Source organism: Lolium perenne, chromosome 4 (assembly GCF_019359855.2).
Source record: "Lolium perenne isolate Kyuss_39 chromosome 4, Kyuss_2.0, whole genome shotgun sequence".
NCBI lineage: Eukaryota > Viridiplantae > Streptophyta > Magnoliopsida > Poales > Poaceae > Lolium > Lolium perenne.
Genome location: NC_067247.2, coordinates 366,612,093 through 366,627,609, shown reverse-complemented (window position 1 = coordinate 366,627,609; position 15,517 = coordinate 366,612,093). Strand labels below are relative to the sequence as shown.

Genomic DNA, 15,517 nt, shown 5'->3' with positions numbered 1-15,517 from the left:
CTGCCCCTCCGCCTCCTAGGATGCGTGCTGCTGCTAAAACCTCCCTGCCCGGCTTGATGGAGATGCAGACGCCGGAGGGGACTGCGGGGCCGCTCCGCAGCGTGCAGAACAGGACCCCCACACCATATCCGCGCGGGCTTGCTGCCCCTCCGCCGCTCTCCACCTCGCGGGGTCCTGCGCCGGCTCGCTCTGCTTCGACCTTGATGGGGCCAAGGCCTGCTGCTCCGGTGGGGCACAGGGGGCCTCCCACGTTCGCTCCGGTCCCTCCCGCGGCGGCCATGGCCGCTCCAAGCTGCCTCCAGGTCTTCATGCCGCCCGGAGCGGCGCCTTCCAACGGCCGCCGTTACGCCTACGCCATCTTTGAGCCCGCTGCCGACGCCCCGGGCTTCCTTCTTCGCCGCGCCCTGGAGGAACACGCCGGCGACCCGGCCGTGACCCTTGCTGCGAGCGACTATGGGGCTCTCCTCCTCGCTTTCGCCTCGGCGGAGGCCAGGGAGGCCACCATGGCAAGCTTCCCTCTTGAGTTCGCCGGCCACCTCATACGCCTGGAGCGCCCGGAGGATGGTGCTAACCGCGCCTCTTGGGGCTCGCCGCGCTTCGCCAAGCTCACCGCCACCGGTTTCCCGCATGAACACTGGGACGCGGACGGGATTCGCGCGGCGTTCGCTCCCCTGGGGAGCGTGTGCTGCATCGACCCCGCCTGCCTCCAGGAGCAGGATTTCTTGGCGGTGCGCGTGGTGATCAAGATGGCCAGCGACTGCACCTTCCCCACCACTCTGATCGTCCACGACCCTTTCTGCGAGACCGCTTCGGAGGTCACCGTCCGGCTCGTCCTCTCTTGGACAGGCCGGGAGGATTTCCTCTCCTCTGCCAGCCTTCACTTCGACATCGACGGGGCCGGACGGCCGGGCGATGGCCGTGCGCCTCGTCTTAGCGACATTGATGAGGGGTCCATGCCTGGCTCGCCACCCACCCCTCCGCCTGCTCCTCGCGAACTGGCGCCGGCGGTGCTCAACCTCTGGAACTGGATCGTTGCCCGGCGCCAGTCCAACCTGGCCTCCGCAGCTGCTTTGGAGGCCGTCGACGGGCTCCCTGCTGAGACGTCCCTCCCCCTCCCCCGTGGTCAAGCACCCCCTCCTGAGGTCTGGGACCGCGTCCTCGCGATCCGCCTCGCCTCCGAGTTCCCTGAATCTGGGTTGGACGCTACGCAGGTAATGGCCGTGGTCCCCTCCCCTGCTCTCTCTCCCGCCTTTCGTCCCAATCTTAGCAGCCCTCCCCTTCTCCTGCAGTGGTATGACTCGCTCCGCTCACCTCCGACGGCGACCTCGGTGGAGCTCGGGGCGCATGGAGTGGAGACGGAAGGAGCAGCCCCCGACTCTCTTCCTCTGGAGCTGGCCACGACTGACGAAGGGGACGACCTCACCCTGCCTGTCCATGAGGATTCTGCACGCAAGCAACGTGTTCACCGCAAGCGGGTGACGGACAACGCCTTCAAAGCTCGCCGGAGCTCGCGCCTCGCTGCGAAGGAGGCGCCCACTTTCGTCACCATGTTGGCCAAGGCCAAGAAGGCTAAAGCCTCTAGGTTTGACCTCTCTGGCGGGTCTCCTCGTTTCAGGGCGGCGGCGGAGGCCGCTGGGTTCTGTGCTAGCTCCGACCCCGGCCCGATCCCTGTGCCGCACCTCAGGGCGCTCGCGGCTGCCTGCGGTATCAACGCAGACGCCGTCGAGGCTGCTGACTCGGTGCCCTCCTCGTCCGCATGATCGGACGGGCCTGCAGCGCCCCGCCGCGGCCTCACCATCCCTTGGTGATCGCCGCCGCCCCTTCGCTGCCGATCTTCCTTAGCGTTGCTAAGATGTGCTGCTGCTCCTTGAGACCCTACGACATGTGCAGCGGCTCGAGCTGTGCCCTCCCTTTTTTCTGTTTCGTTGTCTCCTCCGTAGCTCTCCCTCTGCCCTTAGCGGATTTGTGCTTGCAGCAGCTTTTTTTGGTTGTTCTGCCCTGGTGTTACCTGTGTTAGATCAATGAATGGCAACCTCATGTTTACCCTTGCGTCCTGGAACATCAGAGGGCTTGGCGACCCGGACAAGTGCGATAAGGTCCGTGCCGATCTCACCTTGGCACAGCCCAGCATTGTGGGCTTGCAATAGTCCAAGCTTGGGCCTATCCAACCCTCTAAAGCGGCCTCCTTCCTCCCCCCAACTGTCGCTCCTTCAAAAATGTTGAGTCAAATGGTGCCTCTGGTGGCATTGTTACTGCTTGGGACGCTAACTTGTTTGACCTTACCTACTCCTTCCCTTCGCGGCACACCCTCTCCCTCGATCTCTCCCTCCTTTGCGACGGTAGCACCTTCCGTTTCTCCAACGTTTACGCTCCCTGCGACCATGCTGATAAAGCTGGCTTCCTCCAGGATCTTACTCTCCACGCTCCCGGAGACAACATCCCATGGATTGTGGCCGGTGATTTCAACCTGACCCGTGAACCGGCTGACAGGAACAATTCCAATTTCTCCGTTGGAGAGGCTTCCTTGTTCAACGATGCCATCAATTCCCTTGGCCTCATCGAACTTCCTCTCAGGGACAGACGGTTTACCTGGTCTAATGGTCGTGCCTCCCCCACCCTTATTAGGCTCGATAGGGTCTTCATCAATAACGCCTGGAACGACCGCTTCCCCTCGTCCTCTTTAGCATCGATCGCTAGGGACACCTCTGATCATGTCCCTCTGCTGGCAAGAATTTCGACGCATATTCCGAAAAGTGGCGTCTTCAGGTTTGAGCCTGCCTGGGCTCTCCACGACCGCTTTAGGCAGACAATCACCGCTACATGGGGTTCCACCTTTCGTCCCGATCCCACGGCTAGGCTGGTTGCCCGTCTGCGTCTCTGCCGCTCTTCCTGTAAAAGATGGCGAAGACGCGTCTCCCCCTCGACCCAACGAGAGGGCGACTGTCGGCTGCTCATTAACCTTCTTGACCTTCTTGAAGAAGGGAGGACCCTCTCCCCACACGAATCTCGTCTCCGCACCCTTGCTATGGATGCCCTCCACCTCTCTATCAAAGAGAATGCTGTCTACTGGCGGTCTAGGGCAAAAATACGCTACGCTCTCGAAGGGGACGAGAATACTAAGTTCTTCCATGCCTCGGCCACGTGTCGGTTGCGTCGCAACTCTATCCCGACGCTTATAGTGGATGGGGTCGTCTCTGCGGACCATGCTGGCAAAGCCGCCGCTCTGAAGGACTTCTACTCTGACCTCCTTGGCTCTGTAACTACGCCTGTCTGGCGTTTTGACATTGCCTCCCTCTACCCGAACGCCCCGAACCTTCCCGCCAGCTTAAGTGCCCCCTTCACCTCCGAGGAAATTAAGTCTGCGTTCTTCACTATGAACAAGCTGTCCAGCCCTGGGCCGGATGGCTTCGGGCCAGCTTTTTACGCGACATTCTGGGAAACCATTAAGTCCGACGTTTTCCAGGTCTTTGCATCCTTCTTTGATGAAACCATCGACCTCGCCCGTATTAATCGCGCCTTCCTTGTCCTCCTGCCCAAGGTTGACGCTGCCACTCATCCTTCCCAGTTTCGCCCCATCTCGCTTCAGAACTGCATCATGAAAGGCATTACGAAAGTCCTCACTTCTAGGCTGCAGAAATCTATCCAGAACCTTGTGGACGCCGACCAGACGGGTTTCCTATCTGGCCGCCGCATCTCAGAGAACATTGTCTACGTAGCCGACCTCCTCCGTTGCTGCCACTCGCGGAAAGCCCCCACTATTGTTTTCAAAATCGATTTCCGCAAAGCCTTTGATTCTGTGAATTGGGGCAGCCTGCTGGCTATCCTCAGGGCCCGCGGCTTCGATGACCGTTGGTGCCGTTGGATGGATAGAATACTCTGCTCTAGTCTCACAGCGGTCCTCCTTAACGGTGTCCCCGGCGATTGGATCTGCTGTAAGAATGGGCTCCGTCAGGGGGACCCCCTCTCCCCGTATCTCTTCATCCTTGTGGCCGATGTCCTGCAACACCTGATCCGCCAAGCCTGGGAGCTCGGGAATCTGTCCCACCCCATTGTCGACAATGTTTCCTGTCCTGTTTTACAATATGCGGACGACACTCTCATTCTTTGTAGAGCCTCCCCCGGCGCCGCTGCCAACCTTCGTATGGTGCTCGAGGACTTTGCTTCAGCTACCGGGCTGGCCATTAACTTCCATAAATCCTGCTTCATCCCCATGAGTATTCCGCAGTCTGATGCCGCCTCCATTGCTGCGACTCTTGGGTGCCCCATCTCCTCCTTCCCCCAACCGTACCTTGGGCTTCCCCTGTCGCCCACTAAACTTCCCGCTTCTGCGTTCGCTCCTCTCCTTCTTTCTTTTGACAGACGTCTTTCTGGCTGGCGCGCCAACCTGTTGTCTTCGGGGGGTCGGCTTGTGCTGTGTAATGCTGTTCTGAATAATCTCGCAACTTATTTTATGTGCTCGTACTTGCTTCCCTGTGGTGTTATTGACAGTATAGATAAGAGACGCCGCGCGTTTTTTTTGGACCGGGAAGGATTCATGCTCTGGTGCTCGTTGTCTAACCGCCTGGGATAAGGTTGTTTTGTCTAAGCAGGAGGGAGGCTTCGGCGTCAAGGATCTCCACCAGCAGAACAGGTGCTTGCTTCTCAATTTTATACATAAACTGCACCAGCCTATATCCTTGCCTTGGAAAACTTGGTTCTTCTCTCATACAGGTCGAGATTTGGGCGAGCTTTCGACTACCCCCTCCTTCTTGGAGCGGATCGTGGGGGAAGGCCTTCCCCTGTACCGATCCATCACCAGGGTGACCGTTGGTGACGGGCGCTACACCTCCTTCTGGCTGGTGGTTACCGGGCAGTCCGCTGGCTGAGCGCTTCCCCGCCATCTTCTCACACTGCACGCGGCCGCATGCGCCGGTGGCCATTGTCGTGGCTCGGGGGCTTGATCTGCAGCCACGCCTCTCCTCGGCTGCGGAGGCTGAGCTTCTGCTCGTCCGCAACATCATCGACGACTCGCGGCTCAGGGACACTCCGGACTTTCGCTTCATCGACTCGCCTTCGGCGCCTCGCTTCTGCTCGCGTGAGGCATACCGGATGCTCTCTCCGTCTCGGCCTAGGGATGCATCCCCCTGCATCGCTTGGGCCCTGCGCCTGCCCACGAAGCTGAAGATCTTCATCTACCTCCTCGACATCGACCGCCTGAGCACTCGGGCCAACCTCTTCTACAAGAGCTGCGCCCCCTCAGATGTCTGTGCTGCCTGCCCGGCAATCGAGTCCGGACGACACCTATTCTTCGACTGCCACCTGGCATCCGACCTTTGGGCACGGCTGGACGTCCCAATCCCGGCTAACCCCTTCTCCGTTTGGGACCTCCGTTCCCCTCTCCCCCTCCCTGACAAGGCATGGCAGTTTGGGGCTGCGACGATCCTCTGGACCATATGGAAAAGTCGCAATGACCTTGTCTTCAACGGGAGGGCGACTACTTCTAGCTTCACGCTCCGGAAGGCGTGTGATGACCTTCTCCTCTGGAGATGGAGACTTCCGATTCCTGAGCGCGCGCACCTCGACACGTTGCGCTCCTATATTATGTCTAGAGCATAGTTGATCCGGCACCCTCTCTCCCCCCCCCTGTATTTCCTCTACTGTACATATGGACTGGCTGCCTCCGCCCTTCAAGTTATAATAACAAACGGTGGGGTTTTTCCCCCCCGTCATCCTCGAAAAAAAAAATTCGAACCCATCTCAGTTTCTTGTACAACTTCACTAGGAGGGATCTGCCATATGATGTTGAGGTTCTCGATGGAATGCCTATGAGAGCACCAATTTGTATATTACTTCCAGAGATGCGGGTGTGCATATATGGAACATGGGGGCATGTGAACCTACTTTTTGAAAAGTTCCGTTTGTGATGTCAAAACATGTTTTAAAAATCGAAACACAAAATGATTTCCCAGATGATCTCAAATATGTCCCCTGGACATGAGTTTCGTGACGAAAAAACTTTTTATTTTGTCTCGGCAAAAAAGTGAAATTTTGCAGGACTATATAGCAGTATATGTGGCGTATTTTGTCTTTTTAGATTCTGAAATGAAAAATGGTTTCTCCGCGAAAACTTTCTACGCACACATAAAACATGCGTACGTACCCGGATATTTTTATTTCAGAATTTTTTAACATTTGAAAAATGCATTTCCAACTAGGGTTCACATGCACCCATGTTCAAACCGGGTATGCATTTCCCAGAGATGCAGGCTAAAGGTGGAAGAGAATCTGTGGAGACGGCCAAGTTCCATAATGATTTTGTTCTAAAGGGACGGGTGTGCATTCAGCATTTGAAAATGTCTTAGAGATGGCAAGATTATGCAGTACCTATTCCTCTGCAAGAAACAATAACTTGCTTTGACTATTTATGCAATTTTAGTTTGTGGAAAAATTATTTTACTCCTTAGTATTGTTTCACCATCGATCACATTTTAGTTGGAAAAATAGAAGTTCTTAATTAGTTGATACTTCTGCTAGGTTACATTGCAAGATTAAGCGAAAAAGAAAAGTATTTCTGCTTTATATATCTGTGAAAGCTATAACACTAATTTTTAAATATGGATATATCGCAAATGAAAGTAATCTGGCATTTTTCAGTGTGCTCCCAACATCACTAAGCCTCAAGGATTTGCATATTGAAAGAAATCAAAGAATAGAGTGGTCTATCTTTAATGAATTAATGAAATCAGTTATATTGTGTAATTCTGTTCATGTTTCGCTCCTCGAATAAGCTGGACAGTGTGATTTCATAGCCACTAGGTATTTTTTTTTTATCATGGCCACGTTCAAGGTTCTGTAATATTTTTGTGATGCAGGTATTGATTTTGTAACCTAGTTGGTGACTTACGGTAGTGCAGAGATTATTCTGCATCATTTCGCAACCGATTACTGCAGAGCTACTAATACTACTTCCTGGTGACTAATAAGTGATTGACCATACAAGTTTCATGATTACATCTGAATTTATGGCCATAGTTAGGTCTGCGCTAAAATTGGATTCAATACTAGGTCTGCACTAGATTTCGAATTTAGTGAATCCTGAAAAGCAAAAAAAAAAAAAAAGTTCATACCTATTTTTAGCATGGCCAGTTAGCTCTACACACACGCAAATGTATCTTCTTCTATTGTTTGAGAAACTAGCCTTAAGGTGACCACTGTCAGTAGATTAATGTATAAAATATCCAAATGTACATAATTCTAACTTTGTATTTGTAGTAGATTGCTGGTCTCTTAACTTTATGGCGATATAGAATTGTTTGTTAACTTCAAAACTGGTCTCAAATATGAATGAAAATTTAAGGTAAATGGCTTTATATTTACTTTTATGGAAGACAATTTTAGAGTATCCTACTCAAGTTCATTTATTCATTTCAATAAATATGTATATGAACTTTTTTACATGAAAAAAATATGCATAGGTATTGAATCTAGAGTGGACTTTTTTCTTTTGAGCACAGCCGTTCTAATGACACGTAACTAATGTAGGCTTTTCTAGAATTGACAACTGTGGTTTTAGTTTAGAATTCCTGAGCTGGCTAGGTATGAGATCACAACACCATATTGATAGTATTGAATGTCTGCCTTCCTCACATCGTTGTCATGCTATGAACTTCAGACTTGATAGCATATTTTGTTGACCACTTCTTGAACTACCTTTGCAGTGAGATGATTGGGTGGATTCATATGTGCTCATGCAAATTAAGAGACCATTTTTTTTAGTCAATTCAGATTTCAGATGTACATTCTGGAAGATGTCATATATTCTGCAAGTGCGGCACGAAAATAAATCTACTTTTTTTGCAATGGCTTCTAGAGACCAGAGATATATATTTTCTCCCTGTGAATATGGATTTGCAACCATGATAGAGGCTGAAGATGAATTGCCAGAGCTTCGGATGGAGAATGTACAGGACAAGGAGATTATAAGGAAGGAATTTGATATTCTTTAGAAAGAAACATATCTACCCATTAGAATGTTGTTCCACGACAAACCATTTATTTATGACAATATATGCATAAAACCTAGAAACCTCACTGTGCACTTTCAATTACCATCTACGAAATTGGACATGTTATGACTTCATTCTTTACCAAAAAATTTACTGTCATTTTGCACTTACTAACCTATGCTAGCACCCCCATGTTCAGGTTTATCATCCATCGATCTCTGATGGGGCTTCATTTTTGTTCTCTATGTGATAGCAGAGTTGTCGGTGGATGGTTCACCTAGGGTCTCAGATGTGCCTCATGCGCGTCGACGGGCTCCTTGATGATTTGTTGATACCAATGCTTGCGGTGGAGCTATTTTTTCTTTACCAGTGTTTTATGATTTTTGTTCAACAACTTTTAGAAAACCATTATACCGCACGTTGTCATGGGCCAGGAAGAAACAAAACTTGCTAGCAGTAATAAACGGGCGCAGCAACGTGCGCATGGTCCTTCTAGTTATAGTTACTCAAGAAGAACACATGCATAGGTAATATTTCCTTTTATCCATTCAATTATTTGACCAAAGTAATGTATTCATTTTATCGTGTCTGTCTTGTAAGATTTTGACCAAGGAAAGAAGTAACCGGCCTATCGCTTTATATTGTACATGGATAGGCCTTAAATGAAGTATCGGAAAATGCCAAGTGCCATCGACTATTACCGGACATGTGCATTGTGGACAATGGAAGATCAATACATTGATTCATTTCGCAGTTATACTATACTACATGATAACTATAATTTGTCGTACTTAGTGTGCGGAAAAGTATGGGTCACTCCATGTCACCTATAAGGTCGTCTTGATGCACACATTGAAAGGATCGTATGCCGCACCTAGAGGGGGTGGGGGTGAATAGACGTTACCCAATTTTTAGTTCTTTTTTCAATTAAGGCTTGACAAAAAGGTAATTCTCTAGATATGCAACAATGTGAATTTACCTAAATGACAAGATACACAACTAAGCAAGATATCACTAAGTAAGATATAGTAATGCAATAAAGGATAGAGATAACCGAGAGTGGAGCACGTGGAGACACAAAGGAAACACTATCAATGGTGCCCTCAAGCAAATGAGGGGGAAATATAAAATGCTTTGGTGAAGATGTAGATCAGGGTCTTCTCCTTCGATTCTCCAAACATCAAGAACTTCAGGTGGTTGAGGGAGGAGATCAAGTGAATTTGGTGGCTCAGATGGAGGTGAAGAACTTGAACAAATCGGGCAACCTCAGCTTGGGCAAGAAGGAGGGTATTTATACCCCCTCAAAATTGAGCCGTTGGTGAAGAAACAGAGGAGGAAATTCCACCCTAAGTAAGGGCCAAAATATCCGGCTCACCAGGAATTTCCGGCCGCCACTGAAATTTCCGGCCAAATTTCCGAGGGGGGGGGGGGGCATCGAGGGGCTCCGGCAGCCGTTTTTGGGGGGTCGAAAATTCTACAAATTTCCGACATGTGCAAATTTTGTTTCTTCCCTTCTTCTTCATTTTCAACAAATGGTTGTTCCTTTTTCTTTCTTCTCAACATGTAAACAATATAGATCACATTTGCACCACTTAAACCAATTAGAGTATCACACATGTTGTCATCAAACACACAAAACCATAATGGTGAAGAAATGTTCTTTCACACACTAAATGCACTTCCTTTTTCACAAGCAAAGTACGTAGTTTATTAACATTCACGTGTACATCGTCTAAATTGTGTGGTTCCATTCCAGTGCCAAATGAAGTAAAAAAATGGTTTCCCTACGGGAAAAGAAGTTAACAACGACTCATACATCTCCCAGTAGACAACCATTTGAACGGGGCAAACGTTAATTGTTGACCTAACATACAATATCCGTACATCATAACATCTACTCTCCATCCTTCCATGTATATGAGGCTATTTGCCAAATTTCATATACCATAAAAATAAAAAATAGAATAGTGTCGGCTGGTCAATCACATGACAAGGGAGGTGAGTCACTCGGTTCCATCAAAATTCATAGGTCAAGCTATTTGACACATAAATATGATGGAGATTTAATTTTCCGATGAATGGAAATAGACATTGTATATGTGGAAACATCGGTGTTGGGGTGCAACCTTATATACATGGAGGGAGAGAGTGTAACAAACCAACTTGGGACATTCTTTCCCATAATAAATTATGTTATATCTTTAATTTGTCGTATTGGACGTGGTATTTCCTTTTATCTGAACAATTATTTGACCAAAGTAATTATTCACTTTCTCATGTTTGTCTTAACTATTCATACAAAGTATTACCAAGGAAATTAGTAACCGGTATGTCAGTAAGTCTTGTACATAGTTTCCCATCTAATGCACGACTACACCTTAACTCAAGCATCGGGAAACGACAAGCAACACCACCACTTTTATAATTGTAACTTACAATTTGTGGCAACGACGAATACTGGACAAGTGGATTGTGGACAATAGCAAGTCAAGAGATTAAATCTTTTCCACAAGAATACTCCGTAGTAACTATAATTTGTCGTACGCTGCGTACTTCAAGGTACGGCTATCACTTAGTATTACCTATAGGGCAACCAGTAGGTGCAGACACAAAATACTTCCTTTTTCATGAGGAAAATAGGGCACTCACCTTCTCGTATCCGTTCTCTTGTTTGTGCCGCTCCCTTCAATATGGTACCATACAAAGTAACCGTCTTTTCCAACGGAAAAAATCATCACCCCACATATATGAGACATGTTTCCAAATTTCAAGGTACCATGAAAGAAAATATAGATTATTACTGACTCAACCAGGTGAAACGTTAGATAATAAGGTACTTGGTTCGGCTGAAATTTCCTTGTTTGCCATGCTGATTAACACCCGTATATGTATGACACATGGTTTTCTATTGGCTTTAGAGCTTCGATTTCTCAGAGGGGAAATAACCTAATATCTTGGAAACACGTATGTTGGAGTGCAGTCTTAGATACATAGCAGAAGAGACTAACAAACATAGATACCCATATAAGAACCCATCAAATTTAGGTTTTCTAATCTACCAGGTGAATGGCGCCACAACTTTTCTAAGTACCTTCATTTTATAATATTTATAAAACTCCCAAAAAAATAAAAATAAAATCTAATGAGCTGGCATATGAATTCTTAGGTACGATATCTTTTTACATGGATTCTTAGGCACAAAATTAATGAGTATATTTTCCGTTTTGTTTGTTTCTGGTGCCGTGCTTAAAACCGTAAGCAAAGCTTGCTGGCTAGCGTCACCGTTTTGTTCAGCAGCTAATAAGTCCAAGGGCCACTTCTTTTTGGCTTCTTCAGCGGCTTCTGGAAGAAGCTTCTCCCCACCAACTTCTCCCAGAAGCCCGAACCTCAAATATGTTCTGGCTTATAATTTTATTTAGCCCAAACTAGAATATAAGCCAGAAAAGTTTTAGGGTCCGGGCTTCTCGGAGAAACTGGTGGGGAGAAGCTTCTCCCAGAAGCCACCGGAGAAGCCCAAAAGAAGTGGGCCCAAATAGGCCATATGGACGGCCCAAAACTCATTAGAACTACCACACCACAACCCACGTGAACGCCATGGGGTAATTACCGTCGTTAAAACCTATGATTTGTTTGCATCATCACTAGAAACGAGACCCCAACAGAAAAAAAAAAAAAGTCTCTTGCTCTTGCTTTAGCTTGTGAGGAAGTTCAAAGATAGAAACAAAATCCTCCCAAAAAAGGTGAAAAGCTGGCAATAAAAAGGCCACCGGATCAATCGAATAGGGAGTGTTGACGAAATATTTTGTTCCCCATTTCTTTATCCGTGTCTCGTCTCTGCGCGTGTGTTTCCTGTTGGCGGCTGCGACCATGGTGGGGGGCGGCGAGGTTGACAAGGACGCGGCGGCGCTGGCTCACGAGCTACCGGGCTTCAATATCTTCTTTGACCAGACGGTACCTACCTGCTTCTCCCCCCTCGTGCCCCAGGGCTGCGGCTGAGACGCTGAAAATACTGTTTTTTTTTTCTCTCGCAGGGGTTGGAGGTGCCCTCGGTGGAGGTAGAAGGGGAACAGGTGCAGGGGGCTGCGGGGGAGGACGATGAGGAGGAGCTGGAGTGGCTGTCCAACAAGGACGCCTTCCCTTCGGTGGAGACCATGGCGGCGGTAGAGGAGGAGGAGGCCGCGGCGGCGGCGGCGGCGGTGGCGGTGGCGGCCCCGGCGCGCGCGGCGGTGGGGCCTAGGACCAAGGGGCTGCGGCGGCGCCGGCGGGTGACGGCGCCGTGGAGCCTGGCGCCCGCGCTGCCTCGCCCGGGCCCGCGGCAGGCGGCGGCGCGGCGGCGGTGCACGCACTGCGGTTCGGAGGAGACGCCGCAGTGGCGGCTGGGGCCGGACGGGCCCCGCACGCTGTGCAACGCGTGCGGGGTGCGGTTCAAGACCGGGCGGCTGCTCCCGGAGTACCGGCCGGCGAACAGCCCCACGTTCTCCCCACTGCTGCACTCCAACTCCCACCGCCGGGTGCTGGAGATGCGCAGCCGCGGCGTGGACGGCGGCGAGGCCTCGCCCTCCGGCCGCGCCATCGCCAAGGCCCGCCGCGCCGAGCGCGTGGCGGCGCGCCACGCCGCCAAGGACGGCGGCGATGCCCCGGGCCCAGCCCAAGCTGAAACGCCAGCGCTCCCCTGAGAGCCGATGAATGGAGCCATGGAGCTTGATTAGAGATTCTATGATCCAGCGTTAGCTCCCTTATTATCTGCTCCATCATCTCCAATTTCCATTTTGTCAGACATTAGGATTTAGGGGTTAAGAATGCATAGCTAGCTGCTGAGGTACTATCAATCATCATCATCTTAGGCAAGTTCAGACAAGCTAGCAGGTCAGAGTGAGGAGCGCAGGTGAAAGAACATCCATCATCTTGTGCAACTTTGCGACTGGTGATAATGTGTGTGTGTGCTGAAATGGGATATACCTAAGCGCTTTTCATGTCTCATCATCTGTTTAATTGCCTATGGTACTGTAGTTGAATATTATTCAGTTTGTATATCAGCTCCAGGGCCGTACGCCGCGAGGCATATCCATTATTCCATCCCCAGGAAAAGGAGACACGGCCTTGGCATTGGAGCATCGCATCACCTCGTCCTGAATCCTGAGCTGTGAGTGTGAAAGATAACGGCCCGCCGGAAGAACATCCAGGAACGGCAGTGCAAGGATGGATTGTGGTTGCAGCGCTACGGCCCTGACATGTTTTCCTGGGCGAGCAGCAGGGGGACTGAATCCTAGTGGGGATCTTTATTTACTTTGGTACTGGAAGGGGGACAGTGCGGCTTGTGGAGTGGAGCACGTGGCGGCGGCTACATAGCCCGACGGTGACCCGTCGTGCTTGGTCTATATTTCGGGTGATGTTTCTCAGGTTTTGAGCTCCTTGTCACGCATGCCATTGCCACGACCACGAGGTGGGTTGGACATCTTCTCTACCCAATTGAGTTCCTGCTCAATGTTGATAGAAAGACATGTACTATCTCGTGGAGAGTACACTGCACCGGAAATTGTTTAGTTCGATAACTCGCAAGAAAGAAGAATTGAATCTAGGGTTTTATAATTTTGGCGCAAAAGTCGGTGTATCCATGTCTGATCGGATCCAACTCTCATGGAGAGTACATCGAGCTGGTGGTCTAGGAAATTTGCGAGTCGGATCGGTTTAGTTCAATAACTCACAAAAAAAAAGACGTGAAGTTTAGGGTTTTATATTTGGCGCGAAGTTCGTATATGCATGTCTAATCGGACTCTACAGCTAAGCAGGCCGCTAAGATAGAAAGACACAAGCGAGTGGTAGACGACAAAACACATTGATCACTAACAGATGGGCAATGAAAAGTAAGAAACAAGCGACTTCGACGATTTTAGTTCAACAAGTCACTAAAAGGAAGATGCGAATTTAGGGTTTTATAGTTTGGCGAGAAGCGGTGCATGCATGTTTGATTGGATTCGACCGTTAAGCAAGCCGCTAAGAGTGAACACACTTGTCGTGGGTAGACGATAACACAAAAAGAGATGTTAATTTAGGGTTTTATATTTGGCGTGAAGTTCGTTTATGCATGTCCAATCGAACTCTACCAGGACGGTGAGATAGAAAGACACATGCGAGTGGTAGACGACAAAACACATTGATCACTAACTGATGGGCAACGCAAAGTAGGAAACAAGCAACTTGGACGGTTTTAGTTGGACAAGTCACCAAAAGGAAGATGTGAATTTAGGGTTTTATAGTTTGCCATGAAGCGGTGCATGCATGTTTGATCGGATTCGACCGTTAAACAAGCCACTTAGAGTGAACACACTTGTCGTGGGTAGACGATAACATAAAAATAGATGTCAATTTAGGGTTTTATATTTGGCGTGAAGTTCATTTATGCATGTCCAATCGAACTCTACACCTAAGCGGAACGCTAAGATAGAAAGACACATGCGATTGGTAAACGACAAAACACATTGATCACTAACTGATGGGCAAGGCAAAGTAGGAAACAAGCGACTTGGATGGTTTTAGTTCGACAAGTCACCAAAAGGAAAATGTGAATTTAGGGTTTTATAGTTTGGCATGAAGCGGTGCATGCATGTTTGATCAGATTCGACCGTTAAGCAAGCCGCTAGAGTGAACACAGTTGTCGTGGGTAGACGATAACAAAAAAAATAGATGTCAATTTAGGATTTTATATTTGGCGTGAAGTTCGTTTACGCATGTCCAATCGAACTCTACAGCTAAGCATGATGCTAAGATAGAAAGACACAGGGCGATTGGTAGACGAAAAAACACATTGATCACTAACTGATGGACAAGGCAAAGTAGGAGACAAGAGACTTGGATGGTTTTAGTTCGACAAGTCACAAAAAGGAAGATGTGAATTTAGGGTTTATAGTTTGGCATGAAGTGGTGCATGCATGTTTTATTGGATTCGACCGTTAAATAAGCCGTTGAGAATGAACACACTTGTCATGGGTAGACGACAACAGTAAAATACCATGTCAATTTAGGGTTTTATATTTTGCGTGATTATACTGTTAAGCAAGTCATCGCTAAGAGTACGTGAAACACATACATGGTAGGTAGGGTGTCCGGGACCGTCCTGCATGGTAGGATCTACCAATCACTACTTAATGGGTTACCGATTTATAGTTTCGATGGCGACTCCTACAAGTTTGCATCAAAAGGTGTGTGTGATGTATGTTTTTGAAATTATGTAGGGTTTAACATTAACTTCTTTGAAGAACATGTTTTTTTGTTATGTTTTTGTGAGCGAAGTTAGTTATGTCAATTGTGTAGCCATCATAAATCTTAAAGCATGTCTAAGTTTATCTTCCATCTTTAATCCTACCCCAGCAACATGAAAATATTCTGGACATGGCTTGCTGGTATATTTGACTAAAGACGTAAAAAATCACACATACATGATTGTCTTATGAGGGTTCAAGAGTCCCATTGCAAAAGGTATCATGGAAGATCATAAGTAAAGATAATGAGATGAATGACACATGGTTCATGAC

At 48.6% G+C, this 15,517-nt stretch overlaps 1 protein-coding gene across 1 annotated transcript; it reads left to right on the top strand.

Annotated features, from left to right (window-relative positions):
- The first annotated feature begins 11,630 nt into the window (after positions 1 to 11,630).
- LOC127296678 (GATA transcription factor 4) lies at positions 11,631 to 12,965 on the top strand. The gene is made up of 2 exons (XM_051326860.2): positions 11,631 to 11,936; positions 12,017 to 12,965. Exons 1-2 carry the CDS (start codon positions 11,853 to 11,855, stop codon positions 12,659 to 12,661), a joined length of 729 nt encoding a protein of 242 aa, XP_051182820.1. The 5' UTR covers positions 11,631 to 11,852; the 3' UTR covers positions 12,662 to 12,965.
- Positions 12,966 to 15,517: the final 2,552 nt, after the last annotated feature.

Bases quoted from the DNA above. Each gene is read 5' to 3' on its own strand.
- LOC127296678 (XM_051326860.2), top strand. From the start codon at position 11,853: ATGGTGGGGGGCGGCGAGGTTGACAAGGACGCGGCGGCGCTGGCTCAC. The intron at 11,937-12,016 runs GTACCTACCTGC...TTTCTCTCGCAG, and splicing joins ATATCTTCTTTGACCAGACG to GGGTTGGAGGTGCCCTCGGT.